Genomic DNA, 21,714 nt, shown 5'->3' with positions numbered 1-21,714 from the left:
AAATTCTTCATTCATAGCATATTTTCTATGTTTTATTTTAGACGCTTCTTTAAATGATTGTGTTTCCTTAATAGTAGAAATATTTCATAGAAATTTTAGGTGTTCATCATCTACATAATTTGATACATATGGAAAGGTTTTTGGTGTGTATGATATGCCAACTACAATTGTTTATGGCATTATTTGCGTTGACAATATAACCATTTAACTAGGTATGAGTTTTCTTCTCCCTAGTTCCTTTCCTTTGTTCGATTTATAAATGTGATGTGTTTTGAAACGGATTTGTATGTATTTCCATAGTTTCAGTTTCAGGAATATGTGATGCATCAATGTCATTAATGATAAGATGTGAATCAGAATCTGTAGAAAAAGTTGAATTCGAATCAGAATCAGAAAAATAGACTTCTGAGCTTAGAGAACTTTTTGTCTTATTTGGTATATTATTTTTAGTATGATATGGAAAAATATTTTCATGAAAAATAATGTCCCTTGATACAATTATTGTTTCATTTGAAACATCAAAAACTTTATATCCCTTTTGACATGAAGAATAGACAAGAAAGATACATTTCCTTCCTCTATGTTCAAATTTGTTTTTGTATGGTGTATTATATTTTATATAACAAAGACAACAATTTTCAGACTAAAGTAATCTAGTTTTTGTTTATGTAGAATAAAAAATGGACATTCCCAATTTAAAACATTTGAAGGAGTATTGTTTATTATATATTTAGCTATTAAAATTGAAAAATGTCAAAAATGTAATGGCATTTGTGCCTATAACATTAGTGATCGTGCAACTTGAAAAAGATGTCGATGCTTACGTTCTACCACCTCATTTTGTTGTGGAGTGTAGATGAAATTTTTTTGATGCAAAATACCATGCTTTTTAAAAAAATTGACATGCATGACTTAAAAATTCACTACTATTGTCTATTCGGACAATTTTAACGGAATAATTAAATTGTGTTTTGATCCTGGCATGAAAATTTATGAATGTTTGAATATCTACTGTTTTATTTTTTAATATGTTTGTCCATGCGCATCTACTATAGTCATCCACTATTGTTAACATTAAAGGACAATCAATAAGTGATACTTCTTTATAGGGACCTCAAATATCCAAATGAATAAGTGCAAAACAGTATGTAGTTTTAGATGTACAAATATTAAAAGACAATCTTTGTAATTTAGTCAATGGACAGATATCACAATGAAAATGTTCATCTTTACTAAAATCAGAAACATATTTAAGGGCAGTATCAGAAGGATGCCCAAGCCTTCTATGCATCATTTGAAAATCAATAAAAACTTTATGTACTTTATTCTTGGTAACATATTGGGTATCTAAATTTTCTAATAAATAGATATTTTGAGATAGATGTCCCGTATCTATTATGTTTCCATCTTTAAGGTCCTGTAATAAACATCCAGAAGAGAAAAATTGACACATAATATTGTTATTTTTTGCAAGTTTCGACACTAATATTAGATTGTATGAAAAATCAGGTACATGTAGACCATTAATTAACTTTAATTTGTTAGTAAGTCTAATATTATTCATGTGTTTAACATGTTTTATTGTTTCATCAGGTAAAAATAAAGGAATGTTTGATATTTTCTTAATATATGTCATTAATAACAAATTAGTACATATATGGCAGCTAGCTCCACTATCAATAATTCAAATTGGTTTTTCTTTATGACTATGCACATTTAAACTATATGCACCGGTATAAAAGTAGTCATGTATAGAAGACATACATGCAGAATATGTGTTTTTTCCTTTTTTTTCTAAGAGGCAACTCTTGACAAGATCTTTTAGAGCTATCATGTCCGCATTGCTCCATTTACTCAAATATTCTGGTTGCTCCTCATAGTTTGAGAAAGGTGTATTAACAACATTAGCAAAGTTTTTAACTGATATTAAGTCTCTTTGTCCTTTGAACCAGTTTGGGTATCCAATTATCTTGAAACACCCATCTTGTACATGTCCGCTTGATTTGCAATATTGGCAGAACAAATCTTTGTTGTTGAATTTTGTCTCTTTTCCATTGTTTTGTCCTTTGTCTTTCCCTTTTGAATTACTTCGATTCCTTTGATGTTGATCGGTAGTGTCTCTCATTAGCATAGAAAATTTTTCATTATGCTCTATCATGAGACTTTGAACTTCTCGATATCTTCAATGCTTAACAACATAGAATAAGCTTTGTTAATACTTGGTTCTGGATCCATTAGAAGAATTTTCTATCGAGCATTGTCATAGTATTCATTTAAACCCATTAGAAATTGTGTGAGCTTGTTGGAAACATCAGATTGTAAGATCATCTTTGACATCTTGCTACAACAATTTCCTCTTGGCTCACAATTACAATAGGCAAGTGACTTTAGAATCATTAACTCATCACATGGCTTCTTGATCTCGCTGCAACATTTTTCTAGAGTCAATGAACCTTGTCTCAGATTGCTGATAGTTTTCTGTATCTGAAATGCATGTGGTCCATTATTTTCTTGATAACTTTCTTTGATATCAACCCATAGATCAATAATAGTTGTTGTAGATGAGTAATTACTTTTAATTTCATTTGATACAATATTCAAGATCCAAGATCTTACCAGACAATCATCTTTAAGATCTGTTGGTGTTACACACGAGCCATCAATAAATCCAAATTTGGATTTCGCTTCCAAAGCAAGACAAATCCCACTACTCTATCCGATATAATTTGTGTCATTAAAACAGTTGTACAAATTATTGTATCCGGGTTGTGCGAGTAATGAATAACCATGGGAGCATCATTGTACTCGTGCCTTTTCTTGAAGTCGACGAATCTGTCAAGCCTTTTTTTGCATTCCTCAAATTGTTCTCTTTGTTTGGTGGAGTTGTTTCTTCTTTATCATAAGTTTCTTCGGAACTCGATGAATAACTATGATATGATACCATGAAATCAAATTTAGGGTTTCAAGCTTGAGAGAAAACGAAACAATAGAATTAAAAAAATTATACTTCATTACAGAGGTCATAAACCATTTATATAGGTCAAATTACAAATTTAGTCCTTAATAAACTCATTAGTACAACTAAACTCTTTAGCTTTTAATACATCTAATTAATTCTACATTCTTACAAATATTATTAATGTATTCGTTCTCTACGTCGTCATAATTTGGATGTCAGGAAATCTTTAAATATATTCATTTTCTTTTCTCGTCACCATGAATGTTCTCTTGTAAAATATCATTATCGTCATTTGTCATTGTCATCATAACCGTAATTGTTATCCTCATCTCCATAGTGATAGCCATTGTCACCACCATCATCATCCACACTTTCATGAATGAAATGTTGTCTCACAAAATTGTGTAAACACATAGTTACTACAACAATACGTGTTTGAGTCTACATCGAAAATCCATTACAATTCTCTAAAAATTTTCATTTTCTTTTCCATAATCTAAATGTTAGTTCGAGTGTATCTTGTTGAATGTTTCATGTGGTGAACTTGACATTGAACTTTTTTTTAATTCCTTCATATGATATCGAGCTTGTGCTTGTCTATATGGAACTAAATAAACTCTTTTATTTTTATAATCAGCATCAATAATATATCATTTGTCTGCAAACAATTAATCTTTAAAAATTATAAATGTAATATACAAATGAAACATTACTAAATTAAGTTAGGATAAAGGGGTGGAAAACGATAATTTGGATCACTTAATACAGTCTTTAAAATTCCAACATAATGCGCAGATCTTCCCAATCAACTTAGCCAAACGTGAAACACATATTAAAGTCACATGCCATTTCAATATATTTTGAGTTAGATAACTTTTATGTACAATATATTTGAATATATTTGATGTACAATATATTTTGAGTTAGATAACTTTTATGTACAATATATTTGATGTACAATATATTTGATGTTTCCTTTATGGGTCCATATAATTTGACATGTGTATCGTTTATTGCACATATTCAAATATATACAATAAAAAACATTTAATAGACCTGATTACCAACAAATTATAAGTTTTAATATTATTTTTACAGTATTTGAGTTTCTCTTCTCTTAATTTTGGATGAACGATTGTTTAATCCGCTGGCAAAATTTGGTTGTTAGTTACTAAAACTATTGATCTAAAAAATTGATAAAAATATCTATTGATTGTAGGGCTACAAATGAGTCAAGTTGTCCGTGAGTCACTCGGTTAAAGCTCGACTTGAGTTTAACTTTGATTAAGTTCGAGTCGAGCTCAAGCTCATATAAATACTTACTCGAAAACTTGTCGAGTTTTTTCGAGCCTAATAATAAATAATATATATTTTATTTATTTTCATATTAAAATATAAAATTTAAAATAAATACTTTTTTCTACACAAATATTTGAAATTTTAATTTTATTCAAGTTTTTGGAGTCAAGTCGAGCTTGTAGGCAAGTAGTCGAGTCGAGTTTGAGCTCAAATTTATAAACTCATTAATTCGAGCTCAAATTGGCTTGAGCTCGGCTTGACTCATTTGCAGCCCTAATTGATTGTCTTGGTGCTATAGTTGAACATAGACTGGTTTGAGCAATGTTATTGCTTGTTGTCTTAAAAACATTGTGATTAATTCTTTTGAAAAAAGACCCTCGTTTTGATTAAATAATTCATACTTTGTAATAAGCACATTAACAACGTATTGAAGACATTGACATTCATACTAAACTCAAATAAACACGTTTTTGGGTTAGTTAACATATCTAGTACCAATAAAAATTCTTTTGTATAAGCTCTATGACTAATTCTCTCCAAATAGATATATTATCTCATAGAATTAAGGATGATAATTTGAAACCGCCCCGCAAAAACCGAACCGAATTGCCCCGTTTGGGACGGTTTTTCCCTAAAACCGAACGGGGATGGGGCAAAAATGGTATTTGTGTCTCCCGCCCCAATCTCACCTCGATTTTGCCCCGAACACTATAATCATAATTAAATATATATTAAATCACTAATATATTTATTTATTAATTATATTTTATAAGAGTTATAAATTTATTTCTTTATAATAATATAAAATTTTAATATATTACAATATATATTATATTAAAAAAAATCGTTTATATAATTTTATTGTATAATTTTTTATTTTAAAAAAAATATTTTATTAACGGTGCCACGGGGATTTCCCAAAACCGAACGAGGCGGGAATGGTAAATGTATTCCCCGCCTCGAACCGCTCCATTACCATCCCTACATAAAATGCCCTCTTCTTCTAAAAGAAAATATATATATTAGTTCTTCGGCAAATGTTGTCAGTATAAAATTTATGTCGGTCATTTAATTCCTATAAAATATAGTTTAGTTATAAACATTAATTTAATATTACTACAAAATTATATAAAAAAATAAATGTGTATAACAAATACTTAAATAATAATAAGCATTAAAAGTTAAACAAATTTATCAATACGATTCAAATCTACACAAATTCAAATAGTTAAATAAATAAATAAAAATCATAATATGTCAATGGATTAGTTAAGTCATGATGTGACTTGAATGACGATAGATTAGTTAACTAATGTGTGATTTGCATATAATTTCTCAAGTAATGAAATTATCTTCCTCAAATATCGTCAACACTTCTCTAGTTTGTGGTGAACTTGGAGCAAACACACCATGCATTAATTCTTTTGATCCCTATGGCCATCCTATATATTTGTTGACATTTTCAATGAAGTTTTGAGGTCAACGATGGTTAGGTTTGAAGTGTGACTAGAATGATTAGTATGAGTATGATGATATATACCACATGTTTATGGCCTTATTTGCGTTTTGAGCTTGTCTTCTTTTTCCCACTAGTCCTATTATCGCTTACTATCACTACTATTCATGTACTTTTCTAAATGCATCATTTGGTCATGAGCCGCTTGATTAAATTGACTGCTCTCAGAATCACCCAAATCTTCGGTATCTATGTCCACTCTAATCGTGAACATGCACGTTGTTGTGATGTCACTAAAATGTCTTTCATAAATATCTTTATTTTCGATTCCACACAACTTAAACTTTCAAGTTTGACATTATTTTGTTTAACACAAAATAACAAGTAATAGAAAATTTAATTTCAAATATTTAGGTTGGTGAACGATTTTCGCTGACTACGAGTGTCTAATTTAGTTTTATGAATTGGTAATATATCAAATGTTTTATCAACTAATAATAATATATAAATTAGTAATTCAGTCTTATGAAATGTCAAATTTAGTAAAAGTAAAATAATGCATTAGTCTATAAATATACATAAATAAGTAAACCATGAAATAATATTTGACCTTACACTAGCTACTCTTTCTACCCAGAGTTTAGTTATTGTATTTCGCTGACTATCCCAATCAATGTCACAATGTTTAGAGCTATTTTTCAGAAATATCCAATCCTTCCACACCTTCTTCTCCGTATGCCACTTATTTTTTAGGATTTTGTGGTAATGCTAGTAAAAAATGTGTTTTTAACGGCGAAATTTTACGGCGGTATTTAAAACCGTAGTTAATACCTTGTTTATAACTGTGGTATATAAAACCGTCTTTAAAAGTTTTACATTTAACTACGGTATATAAAACTGCCTTTAAAAGTCTTACATTTAACTGTGGTATATAAAAACCGTAGTTACAAGTCTTATCTTTAACTGCGGTTTTTTATACTGTAGTTAAAGTCTTATCTCTAAGAAGTTAAAATCTTACGTTTATAGTTTATAGATCCACATTTAAAAGTCTTATATTATTATAAATCATAAAAAAATTATTAATAAATTTTAATTTTTATTATTTTAAAAATTAAATGAGATAAGTTTCAAAAGAGAATATTAGATAAGTTAATTAAAATATATATACTTGTAAAATATTATTTTATCAATTCAATAAACATATCTTATATGAATTAACAATGAAAAAAAAACGAAATAATAAAATATTATATTGAGACCATATTTATATAGAGTTTTATATCATACCCACTTGATTTAGTTTATAAATAATTCTAAAAATAATATTAAATCTTATTAATATTTTTCTCTCTCATAATTAATGACTAATTAAATAATAAACTAATTTATTACTCATTACTTTTATAAAATAATATATATATATATATATATTAAGATAAAATATTTATTATTTTTTAACCTTTATAATTTAGTATGCACTATTATATTTTTTTAATTCAAATAAATTTTAAAAATATAGAAAACTAATTTTTTTTATTTACATTATTAAAATATGTTTATTGATGATTTGATTGTGTCAAGTCTAATTTTTTATAATTAATGGAGATAAATTGTTATCAAATATTTATTTAGAATTTTTGTTATATTATTTTTTAATTAATAAAACTTTTAAACCTGCTAGTATATTTATTAATTAAAATGAAATATTAAATATATATATATATATTATATTATATATATATATTATATATATATATATATTATATATATATATATATTATATACAACGAAAAAGAATGGTTTTAAGTTGAAAAAATAAAAGAGGGTAAGGAAAATAAAAAATAGAAGAGGGTAAGGAAAATAAAAAATAGAAGAGAGAAAGTTATTTAATTTTTTCAACAAATTAACACGTCATTCTCTTCCCTAAGTTTCCTCCCAATCCTCTCTCATATGTATATATAAATTATTATTTTTTTTATAAAAGTAAGTTAAAAATAAATATTAATTTAATTTTAAAAAGCTAAATAAGATTATTTATATGCATTATCTTATAAATTTAATTTAAATATAAGTTTAAAGAAGTTACTTTGTCAATAATTATATATAATTATAAATTAAAATATTAACTTATTATATCGATTAAATTTAAATTAAATTTAGTTTCATAATTTTATATACATTTAGTTTATAAATAATACTAAAAATAATATTAAATCTTATTAATATTTTTTTCTTTCACTAATTTAATAGACTAATTCATCACTAATTATTTTATAAAATAAAATTTAAAATAATAAAAAAAATCTAGTTTATAAGTTTATATTTATATATAACAAATGTCTTATAAAAAGTAATTTGTGATGTGAATCACAATTATATAAAGATTTTAAATATTTTTTATTTAAGATTAGTTAATGTAATTATCACAACTAATGATAAATAATTTAATCACATTTACAAATATTATATTTAAATAATTTCAAATAATATAATATATATATATATATATATATATATATTATATTTATTTTAATTGAAGATAAATATTTTATCATTTTAATCAAAATTTATATTTAAATTATGTATTTTATAAAATAATATATAAATATATATTAAGATAAACTATTTATCATTTTTGTATAAACCTTTATATAATTTGATATTCACTATTATCTTTTTAAGTGAAATAAATTCTAAAAATATGAATAAGTAGTCATTTTTATTTCATTTAGATTCTTAAAATATGTTTAATAGAGATTTGATATTGTCAAGATTTATTTTTATTGATTAATGGAGATAAATTGTTATCAATTATTTACTTAGTATTTTATTGTATTATTTTTTTAACTTATATTTTAATTAAATTCTTGAAATAATATAATAAATATATATATATATATATACTAATTAATATTATTAAAACTTTAAACAATAATGAAATTAGTTATAACCACTAATATATTTATTATTATAAAATATATATAGTGATTAATTCAATAATTATATATTATTATAAATTTAAATATTAAACTATTATATCGATAAAAAAATTTAGTTTCATAATTTTATATATATTTAGTTTATAAATAATGCTAAAAATAATATTAAATCTTATTAATATTTAATCACTAATTAAATAATAAATTAAATAATAGACTAATTCATCTCAAATTAATTCATAAAATTAAATTTTAATTAATAACAAAAGTCTAATTTATAACTTTATATTTATATAGATAACAAAAGTAAAACTAGATAATTTGTACAGTTCATCACAATTACATAAATATTTTTAATTTTTTTTATTTAAGATTAATTTTATATTAAATAATTTAATCATATTTACAAATAATATATCTAAATTTCAAATAATATATATATATAATATTCATATATTTTAATGGAAGATAAACTCTCTATCATTTTAGTCAAAATTTATATTTAAATTACTTTTATAAAATTATATATATATATATATATATATATATATATATATTAAAATAAACTATTTATCATTTTTGTGTAAACTTTTATAATTTGATATATATATTATGATAAACTCTTTATCAAATAAATTCTAAAATTATGGAAGACTAGTCATTTTTATCTCATTTATATTCCTAAAATATTTTAATAAAGATTTGATCATTTCAATGACTATTTTCTTATTGATTAATGGAGATAAATTGTCATCAATTATTTATTTAGCATTTTTATTATATTTGTTTTTGAATTTAGTTTAAACTAAAAGGTATTTGAAATTGTAATTTGTTTAATTATTAATAATATTTTTTGTATTTTAATTTATAAATTATAAAATACAATAAAAATATTTTTGGTTTTAATTAATGAAAATTAAAAAAAAAATAAAAACTAATTAAGAAAGTGTGTGAAAGTATTTTTTATTTTATTTTTAATTTATGTTTAGATAAATATTTAGGATTGTTAATAATTTGGTAATCATAAGTAATAATAAAAGCGACGGAAAAATATAAACTTTTTATTACGAGAATATAAATATTTTTTTATAAAAAATTATTGTTTATAAAATTTATAATTATATATTAGTTTTAATTAATATTAGTGTTTATTTTTTATAATATTTGTACTTTATAAAATAAAATAAAATTTGTAATTTTTAAATATGAATAAAAAAAATATAAGAATATAATTAAAAAATGAAATGCATATAATATCTTTGAATTATATAGTATGTAAATTTATAAATATAATTGAGAATTATTGTATTTAATATTATGTTATTTTTAATTATATAAAATAATAAAAATATTAAGGAATTAAGGGTTATTTATTCCACTTCACCCAGTCCTCCATTTTCTTCTCCACGTTTTCATCTTCCTCTTTTTGTGGAGCTTCAACCTACTCTAGTTGATCCAGCACTATCTAAATTCCTATTCTTGCGCATTATCTACATTCCCTATTATCTTTCTAGCGCTTCACCTATTGAAGAAGAGTTTTCATCTTTCTTTTTTTGTGGAGCTTCAACCTACTCTAGTTGATCCAGCACTATCTAAATTCCTATTCTTGCGCATTATCTACATTCCCTATTATCTTTCTAGCACTTCACCTATTGAAGAAGATTTCTGCATTGTAAGTATAGTACTCCCTGGTACATTTGAAGAATATAGTACTTTTGTTTCATCGGCTAGATCCTTCATCTTGTAGATAATGATTATTTGTAAGTTTGTAAAGATGCATTTATTAAGTTGTGTTATGGTGTATTAATAGAAGCATGAAAGAAATTTGGTCATTGGATATAATTAACTTTATTTATGAATGTTAGGTTATCGTCATTAATATAAATTTGAAAAAACTAATGAATGTTCTAAATTCATTTCCTCATTTTTCTCCATGATTTTATTTAAGTGATAGTGATCTCTTTTGGAACAAGGACGTCTTGGACGTTCAATTTAAAACAAGGACAAATAGATGGAACAATAAAATTTCTTTAAGGGAAATTTGCAGCGCCACATTAGCATGTTAGTATGAATTCTCTCTTCCAATTAATTTATCAAATGTAATTTATATTAATTTATTTAATATAGGAAATATTTTACTTAGTTCTTGCTTGTTAAAAGAGAGTAAAAAAGTGTAATTTGTAACTAATTGATAAATTTGTATTTGAATTTTTATAGGTGGGAGAAGGAAGAAAAGGAAGAGGGAGAAGGAAGAAAAGGAAGAGAAGTTGTTTCAAATTTTGGAATTTGATCATTTTTATTGATATAATAATGTTTATTTTGTATGACTTTAAATACTATATAATTATATTTTGTTGTAATTATATTTGGATACAATTATATTTTTAGGTAATATTATAATATAAAAATGAAGTGTTAATTATATAATATTATTTTGAATGATTTTTATTGTTGCCAATTAACTATTAACTACACTTATAACTATCAGCTATTTTTAAACTCTAATTAGTAATTAGTAATTAGTAATTAGAGACAATTATTTGTGGTAAAAATATTGTTAACTTATGAACACTATTAATTGTGGTTATTAAACAGAAGTTAAAGACTATTACTTACGCTAAAAATATCGCATTTATATATAGCCAACTAACTATTAACTACGGTTTTTGTATCGCCTTTATATCGCATTTATATATAGCCAACTAACTATTAACTACGGTTTTTGTATCGCCTTTATAGCCACTATTAACTGCGGTTTTTAAACCGCAGTTAGAAACTATTACTTGCGGTGAAAATCCCGCCTTTATAAGTAAACAATTTACTACGGTTTTAGGAACCGCAGTTAGAGACTATTAACTGCGGTCTTATAACCCGCAGTTAGAGACTATTAACTACAGTTTTATAAACCGCAGTTAAAAGCTAGTATCTGCGATAAATTTACCGCCCTTAATTGTCAAAATCTTTTTAACGGCGGAACTATTAACGGCGGTTGACTACGATAATTTTACCGCCGTAATTGTCTTTTAGCAGCGGTAAATTATACAATAACGGCGGTAAAAACCGCCCTTAAATGTTACTTTTTTACTAGTGCTAGATACCCAAATGAGTCCATAAACCCCCATTATTCACGTTGTTATAACCCATTAGCGAAGAACTCTTATCACTAAAATATTATTTGCCTTCTCCACGTCACATAGTCGTAAAATAACTAGTTCTTTCATTTTTTGATTCACAATCTACAAGAGAGATGGGACATCTTAGATTGAAATTGTTGTTATGTGGTATTTCTAATATAATTCAGATAATCATAATATATTTTATATTATATGGAAATGATGAATGTCTCAAATAAATATTACTCTCTATATATATTTCATTATTGTTGTAATTGTTTTATAAAATAGATTCTAATCTAAATTTCAAATAACCCAAATGAAGGTCAAAAGTTAGATACAGTCTTTAATTATGAACTCTCTAAATTGATCTGGATAAGTTTGGAAGAAAGTGTTTGATTTATCAAATTAGCAGATTGATTAAATTTGATTTTATAATCTTCAAAAATTAAAATGATTAAGCTTGGTGTGGATCTATAAGATCTATTATACTTTTTAAAATTTGTATTGTGTAATTCATTCATTAATTTGCTAAAGAGACTCCTAAGTCCTAAGCACAACAATGGTGAACAACCTGCGAGAAACAAAAGGAGGACGACGGCGCCCCATACAAGAAACTATGAGACTCAAATGAGAAATGTCGACAGCCCATACAAGAACCCTTGATGCGATTTTCATAGAGTTGATGGTGTGATAAGGATTAAGAATAGTTGAATGCTTGGAAGCAGATTAAAGGAGGGAAAGATGAATTACTTTTTAAGTTTTCAATCAAGCTTTTTTAAACCTGTAATCTAATTTATTTATAAAAACAAAATACTCATAAATTTCAAATATTCATAAAAAAGAACTCAAAGAATCTCATGTGTTTCTTTGGATGATTTTTAGTTGAGTACATTTTCTTATTTATAACCAGATAGATTAATCATTGAGAAGACTTGTACAGTAACCCAATCTCTTTTTTTTCTTTCAATACAATTCAAACATAAAATATAAGTTAACAACTTTTAAATTAAAAATCTTAGCTGATTGATATACTTAAAGCTAACAAAAGTGTAAAATAGTAACAATAATAATAATAATATTTAAATTTATGGCTTCAATAATAGTACTAATATTATACTTTTCCTTTTCACTTTTCCTTTTTTCCTTTGTAGTAGTAGTGCTCTGGTCTATTATTAGTAAAGTAGAGGTTGTTTCACCATACATAAGTGCCCACTACTTTATTTTTAAGGTTTATGTTTTACCATCCATATCATGTTGTTCAATATGGACAAAAGTGTGAAATTAATAAATTTGTAATGAAAAAAAAATTAAGTTCAAATAGTTGTTTGAAATTATTATTCAAAATTATCAGTAGGCAATCAAACTGAGTATATAAATCAGGTTTAATAGTTAAGCAATTTTTAAAACCTTATTAATCTCTTTTATTTAAAGAAAATATTACGTTAAACAATTAAAACGATAAAAGAAAATTAAAAATATTTATAAAAAATAATGACGAAAATCGCGCAATGACTAGATGTTTATAAACTTAATAGCGATAAAAATTATACTAGAAAATGTTGGAGAAACAATGCAGAAACTAACAATAACTCTATGTCTCCACAATTCTAAGAATTTAGTGATCATTTTTATGTTTTGAATTGTTTTAAATTTTCTTTATATGTTATTTGAGTAATAGTTACAATAATTGATGATAATTTTGTCATTTTGAATTTTATTGTTTTAATTGAGTTAGTCATATTTTTACAATTTTTGCTAAGGAAAGTCGGGTACAGTAGAGTTCGATATCGATAATTTTTTAAGTAACGTGTTAGTATTGTTTTCTTATTTTTATGTTAAGTGACTTTTATTTTTTCATGTAAATGCTTTATCTTTTACTTAAAAGAATTATTATATTTTTAATATACTTATAGACTATTTAAAAATATATATATTATTTTATTTTATAATGGTAAATATATAATTGAACAATTCTCTATTTTCTCTTTTCCCTCCAAAAAAAAAAAAAGATGAACTTTTTTTTGTAGTAAAAAAATAAAATAAGATTCTTGAACCCACAAAGGAAACAAAGGCAACGAACTTTGGCCACTAAATGTTTTTCATGTTTTTGCAATTGCTTTATACTTTCGCTTTTTCTTTTTACTTTCACTTTTTACTTTTCTTTCACATCCCAAAATAAATACTATAATTCTCACTCTCTATAGAATAAACTGAATCCTTTTGATGAACGGCCATCTCACTTGAAAGTCTTCACCGGAGCTAATTTTCCGGCATTAATGTCTACTTTCTTCATCATCTTCATCTTCATCCTCATATCATCATCTTCTTCAAACTCTCATCATCTCTCTCTCAAAACCCAAGCTTCAATCCTACTTTCTCTCAAACAAGAATTCAAAATTCCCAATTCATCTTTAGAAACCTGGAACAGTTCCAATTCCAACTCCATCTGCTCATCTTGGGTCGGCGTTAAATGCAATCCCAACAACAATTCAATCATCTCCATCGACATCTCCAATCAAAATATCTCAGGCACTCTCTCTCCTATCATCACCTCTTTAACATCTCTCATTAATCTCTCTGTTTCTGGAAATACCCTCTCCGGCGAAATCCCTTTCGGTATTCATAACCTATCATCTCTCAGATTCCTCAACATATCTAATAACAATTTCTCTGGAAGTTTGAATTGGGATTTCTCTCAATTGCCGGAGCTTGAAGTTCTTGATGCCTATAACAATGGGTTCACCGGCATGCTGCCGGTGAACGTCACCCATCTTAAGAATCTCAAGCATCTGGATTTTGGTGGGAATTATTTGTCGGGTTTTATACCTCCGAGTTATGGATGCTTGGCGCCGGGTTTGAATTTTTTGTCTTTAACCGGAAACGATCTTGAAGGATTCATACCTGGCGAGCTTGGGAATCTTACTAACTTGGAGAAGCTTTTTCTGGGTTATTATAATAAGTTCTCCGGTGGGATTCCGACGGAATTGGGAAATCTAACAAATTTGATTCACTTAGACCTCTCTAGCTGTGAACTCAGTGGTTCAGTTCCGGCTGAATTAGGTAATCTGAAGAAGATGGATACTCTGTTTCTACAAATGAATCAGCTCAGTGGGTTTATTCCTCCTCAGTTGGGGAATCTAACAAGCTTGAAATATCTCGACCTTTCAAAAAACGTATTGACAGGGGAAATCCCACCTGAGTTTTCAGGTCTGGAGAAACTCACCTTATTGAACCTGTTCATCAACCAGCTTCACGGCGAGATTCCGGCGGCCATTGCTGAACTTCCAAGGTTAGAAGTGGTTAATATATGGCAGACCAATATAACTGGATCCATCCCTTCAAATCTGGGACACAGTGGTAATCTTAGAGAACTCGACCTTTCTAAAAATAGACTCACCGGAGTAGTGCCGGAATCTCTCTGTTCCGGCAAGAGGTTGAGAATCTTGATCCTGTTTAACAATTTCCTCTTTGGACCTCTGCCGGACGATTTGGGGAATTGCAGAAGTCTTGAAAGAGTTAGGCTGGGGCAGAATTATCTAAGTGGGTCGATACCAAAAGGGTTTCTTTACTTGCCCGAGCTCTCTCTAATGGAGTTGCAAGACAATTACATAACGGGAGGTTTCAACAAAGAAGAAGATCAAATCCCGCCGTCAAAGCTTGGTCTTCTCAATCTTTCGAATAACCGTTTGTCGGGTTCTCTTCCAACTTCAATTGGAAACTTCTCAAGCTTGAAAAATCTTCTTTTGAGTGAAAACCGGTTATCTGGAATCCTTCCATCTGAAATAGGAAGGCTAACGAACATCTTGAAGATAGATATAAGCCGGAATAATTTATCCGGCGGAATCCCACCGGAGATCGGCAACTGCGTCTGTCTAACATATCTAGATTTGAGTCAAAATCATCTTTCTGGTCCGATTCCATCTCAAATAGAGAAAATTCGAATACTGAATTATTTAAACATCTCGTGGAATAATTTGAACCAGAGCCTTCCAAAGGAAATCGGGACGATGAAGAGCTTGGCCTCTGCAGATTTCTCTCATAACAACTTCTCTGGAGAAATACCACAAACAGGGCAATTTTATCTCTTCAATTCCACTTCATATTTAGGCAACCCTTTTCTATGTGGATCATCATCATCATCGTGCAACTTTGATCTGAACGATCACAATTCCAATCCCAATCAGAAACCCAGAATCCTTGCAAAATACAAATTATTATTTGTACTTGGACTCGTACTCTCTTCATTGATCTTCTCCTTCCTGGCAATCTTCAAAGTACAACAAGTAAGGAAGAAGCCAAATCCATGGAAGTTAACCGCTTTTCAAAAACTATCTTTCCGAACAGATGACATCCTCGAATGTCTAAAAGAAGAAAACATAGTTGGAAGAGGAGGAGCAGGAGTTGTTTACCGAGGAACAATGCCAAATGGTGAACAAGTAGCGGTTAAAAAGTTGTTAGGAATCAACAACGACAATGGTTTCTCTGCCGAAATACAAACTCTCGGGAAAATCCGACATAGGAACATTGTACGTTTGCTCGCGTATTGTTCTAACAATGAAACGAATCTACTCGTTTACGAGTACATGGTAAACGGTAGTCTTGGGGAAGCCCTTCACGGGAAAGGCCAAGGAGAGTATTTGAGTTGGGATCTTCGGTTGAAGATAGCAATTGAATCTTCAAAAGGGTTGTGTTATCTCCACGACTATTGCTCGCCAATGATAGTTCATCGAGATGTTAAGTCGAACAACATATTGTTGAACTCTGATTACGAGGCTCATATTGCTGACTTCGGATTGGCCAGGTATCTTCGAGAGGGCGGGAGTGGGACTCACACTTCCGAGTGCATGAGCGCGATCGCGGGCTCATATGGTTACATAGCTCCGGAGTATGCCTACACTTTGAAAGTTGATGAGAAGAGCGATGTTTATAGTTTTGGAGTTGTTCTGTTAGAACTGCTAACGGGGCGAAAGCCGGTTGGGGAGTTTGGAGAAGGGTGGGATATCGTGCAATGGGCGAAGAGGAATAAGGAGGAGGTTGAGAAGGTATTGGATGAGAAGATGGTGAAAAAGAAGGAGGTGGTTGAGGAAGCTAAGCAAGTGTTCTTTGTAGGGTTGTTATGTGTGCAAGAAGAGAGTGTGGAGAGACCAAACATGAGAGAAGTGGTTCAAATGTTGGCACAAGCTAAACAATCCAGTTCATTTCAACTTCAATGATAATATGGATTGATGATAATAGTAACAATTGTGTAGTGTGGGTGAGTTTGGTTATTTGTTTGTTTGATCTCTATTTTTTGTGAAGACAACTATTGTATTGATATGTACTTAATGGGTTTAGGGTTTTTGCCAATGACTAGTCCTTTTTGTTTTTGGATTCAAAAATTTCCAATATATATAATTCCCTTTCTCAATCTAAGATGAAAGAGCATTAAATATTTTGAAGTAACCAAGATTGAGCAAAATGTAATTCACAACTCTAAAAGTAATGGCATTAAAATATCAACACATTTATGACAAAAATCAACATCTTTCATATGAAAATAATAATAATGTCATGAAAAACATCATTCTTGCCTGTCTTTGATTTAAATTAAGCTACTTTAATAAGTATAGTCAAATTCTGAAGACAGACATAGACAATATTAGTTCTTGTCTTTGTGGCTCCACCAAAACAAGAGTATAGAAATTGAAAATTGGAGAGAATAACAAGCATTAAGGATCAAACAAACAAACAATCAATCTACGACATAATTAGGAGCAACAGCTAGAATCCTCTCATTTCTTGATGGAGGCTGTTGCGGCATGACTTGAGCTTCTTCTTCCTCCTGCCTACTACTACCATCATCCACCACTATCAGATGTCCTTCTCTTCTTATCAGACTCTGCATATTAATAATAAATGATTCATTCATTACTGATTTGGACAAATTTGGTTTTCATTCTTCATTTGAGAAATAGTATTTTTGGGTACCTCGATTATCGCCTTGAGTTTAGTAACTTCAGCTGCAGCCTCCTCAGTTGAGCTGTAATTGTTCTTCTCATTTTGCTGAGTCACATACCATTGAATCAAATCTCTCTGTCTCATTCCAGCTAGCCCTCTCCCTGCATATTATATTTCTTGTTACAGTTAGCTTCTGATCACTAAAAATAAAAATTATTTGTTCAAAACTGAGAAAAAAAAAAGATAAAAAAATCTCAGCCCTAGCACTATATGACAGACCTTCCCGTTCTATGCTTTGTTCGTGCTGTCTGAGCCGAGCTACCAGTGCTTGTGTAACCCTTTGGAAATACTCGTCAGTAATCACTAGTTTCTTTCCTTGTTTGCCTGATGGCCCCCCTACATTTTCTGCACGTTCAGATTATATTATGTGGTTAGACAGACTTGGGCATTACATAATAAGTTCCGTGAAAGAAAATTGCTTCTGTTAAATTCTATCGTACCTTCAGTTGCCCCAGTCGCCTTCGATGGACTGCTGGCTGGCTGTGCTTCAGTTTCATCAGACCCACCGCCATCTGTAGCTACATTGTTTACATCTTGGAAATCTGACAAATCAATCTCGGTTGATTCAACACTGCATTTTCAGGAATATCAATCAGAATCAAATAACAGCATGCCCATTAACACATTAGATAAAGACAGTGGCATAGAAAAAGAAGAAGACATCTTGCCTGATTATTGAGGTTTTAAGCAATCTCACAGCAATCTTGACATGCCTTGGCTCAACCTATTAATTAATCCAATAAGCATTCAGTACAATCATCACATGTTTTGTTTGGCAAAAAATGGAATCCAAAATATTGAGGCACCTGAGGTTCATGATAAATCCGAGCCACAGACTCTGAAAGCCTGACTAATGCCTCCAGTTGCCTAACCGTCATGCGATAAGCAACTCTACTTCCAGGAGCTGTATCACCCATACGAAGAGTAACGTAGGAATCCACCAATAATTGTCTGGCATCCTGGCTTAGCTGCAAAGGTTATATAAAATGTATAAATAAACACTTTCCCACCACCAATACATAGTCTTTGTCTGTTTCCAGAAGAAGTAAATAAGAAAAAACCTTTGGCTTTAGAGTTTTTGCATAAGCAATGTAACGCTTCAACTGTGCAGTAGTAAACGCAGGAGAAAGAGCTTCTTCACGCCTTTGGTGTACTCTAACAACATGGTGAGCAATATGATAGTCGGTTTGATCATCTGGATCGTCGATCATTATGTATACCAGATCAAACCTAGAAAGGATTGCCGGTGGCAGAGCCACATTATACTGCACGGAAAAAAAATAGTGATTTAGTAAAAACTAACAGGTTGTAATATAATCAAGATTAAATTTTTGAGACCAGTTTTTTTTCATAAGAGAAGACGTGCACAAAAAGAAATTAGAGGCATTAGCAGCATGTCCATACCTTTAGTGGTTTGGTCTTGTCATAGCGTCCACCAGTGGGATTTGCTGCAGCCAATATTGATGTGCGAGCATTTAGTGTTGCTTGTATTCCTGCCTTAGTTATGCTTATCGTCTGTTGTTCCATTGCTTCGTGGATTGCAACCTTAAGTTGAATGGGGAATGAGTTATTAGAAGCTTGGCTATAAATAGTTATTTCCCAGTTATAAGAAACAATGATGCCATGAAATGGAAAATACCTGATCTCTGATGTCCATCTTGTCAAACTCATCAATGCAACAGATTCCATTGTCAGCAAGCATCAAAGCTCCAGCCTGACAATTTCAAGTCTAAGCATCAAAATCTTGAGAAAAAAACTAGCATTACTCATGCCATTATAAGAACATCAAGAACGTAATCCGTTTCAATAACAACCATCTTCAATGAAGGAATAACAACGAAAGAATGCTACCTCAATACAAAACTCCCCTGTTTCAGGTTCCTTTGCCACAGTTGCAGTCAAACCAGCCGCAGATGAAGATTTACCAGATGTGTAGACAGATCTTGGAACTAAAGTAGCAGTATACCTGCAAAATTGTCCATTTACTTAGTAGTGCATATGCATAAACAATGACAAAAAAGGAACAAGTCTTTTTTTCATGTGTAAGTCTGGGGAGATAAAACCAAATATCTTACTTGAGGAATTGAGATTTTGCACAGCTGGGATCACCTACTATACAGACATTGATATCCCCTCTGAGGTTGATGCCTTCATGGGTAACTTTATGAACACCACCCACCAGCATAAGTAGGATGGCTCGCTTGATATCCTGGTGACCAAATACAGTTGGGGCAATGCTATCAACCAGCTTATTGAAAAAGTCTGGGGTGTTGCGAATTTGTTGTAGTTCATTCATATCCTCTTCCTGCATAATATAAACATAAAGTTTTTATATAACAAAAGGCAAAATACCACTAAAGAAAAAGAAAAGTTGAGAAGGACTGCATAAATGAACAAACCGTGAACTCTATCTTGTCATCTGCATCCGAATCCTTCCTTAGATTTCTGATATCTGTACCTCTTCTTCCATCAGAAATCTGAGTACCATAGTTGCACATAAGTTAAATTGATTGAAAAGACTTCAATTTGTACAATCAAACAGTAGAGAAACAATATGAGAGAATTGGCAATGAACCTGAACAGAATTGGCAATGAAAGCAAGTTTATATGAGAGATCCCTCACTCCCAAAGCTCGAAGACCCCTCACACCTTCACCAGCAGAAGCATTCCTGCGCTGGGAAGAATCTCTACGGCATTCAGCTCTCTCTCCAGGAGAGGCCAAGGCCGCGATATCAGGGATCACAACAACCGAGCCTGTAAAAATAACCCTGCGCCAATAGAAGCTCAGTACACAAACAGATTCAGAATTTCCAACAGAAAAGGATGAGAAGTAGCTCACGTGTCACCAGCTCTTGCTTGTTCAACAATGTCATGGCGAAGAATTACATCCAATGATCTGGGAAGGGAACCAGCTGGAATTTCTTTAGAAGATTCCTGCATCCTAACCCTCTGCCAATCTGCAAACTTGCTCTCTTGCCGAAGCAATAACCAATTTCCCTTGTTGTTGCAAGTTGCATTGGTGCAGATTATTGGCTACAGTCCATTGAGAGAATGAAAGTTCTGTAAATTACAAGGAAAAACAATTGAATAATAACTGTTATAGGACAAGGAAGGTTTCATACCTCAGTGTATTTGAACTGCTGTTCAACATTCTTCATGAGGGCTCCACATCCCAGACACTTGAAAGTCCCATAAAGAAGCTCAGGTCGAACCTCACTTGTCCTAGTGACAACTCCACTCACAGAAACCAATCTTCCAATATCAGCTGTAGCCAATTCCCGCAATCTGAAATATTACCAGAATGAATAAAATTCGGAATATTCATATATGCAGTTTATTAAGAACTTGTTCTACCTTTTCAGCAAAGGGAGGTTAAAAAAAGCTACATTGATGTCCGTGTTGGGGTTATCATCTGTGATAAATGTGGGCTTTAGTTCCATCACAAACCTCTTGCAGGCATTCTTCAAGCATGGCTCGAACCTGGAAACCAGTTTATCAACGAATTCATTTTACAGATAATTAATCAATGAACTCCGTTTCTCTAACTGAAACTTAATACATCATCTGACTCGTTGGATATCAAAAACCCTAGATTAAGAAGTAGCCGGAAAATAGAACCTGATAAACTCGTCAGAAATAGCCATCTGGAGATGACTACTGTGGCGCATAACATGAGAGAAATCGATGAACATGGTGTTTGGTTCATTCGGCTTCAAATCCTCTACTTCTGCTTCGTAAACTGGTTGGAGTGAACCATCAAGCCTAAACCTGAATGAAACCACAAGGATGCTTTAGATTTACGATTTTTTAGATGTGGATGTAGAAATGTAAGACAATAACCTTTTAAGAAATTCATAGAAGATGCTCTCGACGTGAACTGCTTGCTCGTCGACGAAATAGCCTCCGGCATAATCCATTATCAGTCCGCGATTCTCTCCGAGAGAGACG

The 21,714-nt window shown here is 30.0% G+C and overlaps 2 protein-coding genes across 2 annotated transcripts; one reads left to right on the top strand and one right to left on the bottom strand.

Moving 5' to 3' along the window:
- Positions 1–13,965: 13,965 nt before the first annotated feature.
- On the top strand, positions 13,966–17,110 carry LOC124922343 (leucine-rich repeat receptor-like serine/threonine-protein kinase BAM3). Its single transcript, XM_047463077.1, has one exon. The coding sequence runs from the start codon at positions 14,046–14,048 to the stop codon at positions 16,980–16,982; it is 2,937 nt and encodes a 978-aa protein (XP_047319033.1). The 5' UTR covers positions 13,966–14,045; the 3' UTR covers positions 16,983–17,110.
- Positions 17,111–17,278: 168 nt separating this feature from the next.
- On the bottom strand, positions 17,279–21,692 carry LOC124922342 (DNA replication licensing factor MCM6). The gene is made up of 18 exons (XM_047463076.1): positions 21,607–21,692; positions 21,385–21,534; positions 21,121–21,246; positions 20,889–21,051; positions 20,606–20,799; positions 20,342–20,534; positions 20,166–20,243; positions 19,842–20,071; positions 19,618–19,732; positions 19,406–19,480; positions 19,171–19,311; positions 18,828–19,031; positions 18,573–18,734; positions 18,435–18,490; positions 18,207–18,337; positions 17,986–18,111; positions 17,737–17,867; positions 17,279–17,647 (listed from the first exon to the last, which is right to left on the bottom strand). The coding sequence occupies exons 1-18, from the start codon at positions 21,681–21,683 to the stop codon at positions 17,501–17,503; spliced, it is 2,499 nt and encodes an 832-aa protein (XP_047319032.1). The 5' UTR covers positions 21,684–21,692; the 3' UTR covers positions 17,279–17,500.
- Positions 21,693–21,714: the final 22 nt, after the last annotated feature.

This window comes from Impatiens glandulifera, chromosome 1 (assembly GCF_907164915.1).
Source record: "Impatiens glandulifera chromosome 1, dImpGla2.1, whole genome shotgun sequence".
Taxonomy (NCBI): domain Eukaryota; kingdom Viridiplantae; phylum Streptophyta; class Magnoliopsida; order Ericales; family Balsaminaceae; genus Impatiens; species Impatiens glandulifera.
The sequence above is the reverse complement of the archived record's forward strand: the minus strand, read 5'-3'. Positions and strand labels throughout refer to the sequence as shown.

Bases quoted from the DNA above. Each gene is read 5' to 3' on its own strand.
- LOC124922343 (XM_047463077.1), top strand. From the start codon at position 14,046: ATGTCTACTTTCTTCATCATCTTCATCTTCATCCTCATATCATCATCT.
- LOC124922342 (XM_047463076.1), bottom strand. From the start codon at position 21,683: ATGGATTATGCCGGAGGCTATTTCGTCGACGAGCAAGCAGTTCACGTC. The intron at 21,247-21,384 runs GTTCTATTTTCC...ACTGGTTTCCAG, and splicing joins ATTTCTGACGAGTTTATCAG to GTTCGAGCCATGCTTGAAGA. The intron at 20,535-20,605 runs GTGAGCTACTTC...CTATTGGCGCAG, and splicing joins CAAGCAAGAGCTGGTGACAC to GGTTATTTTTACAGGCTCGG.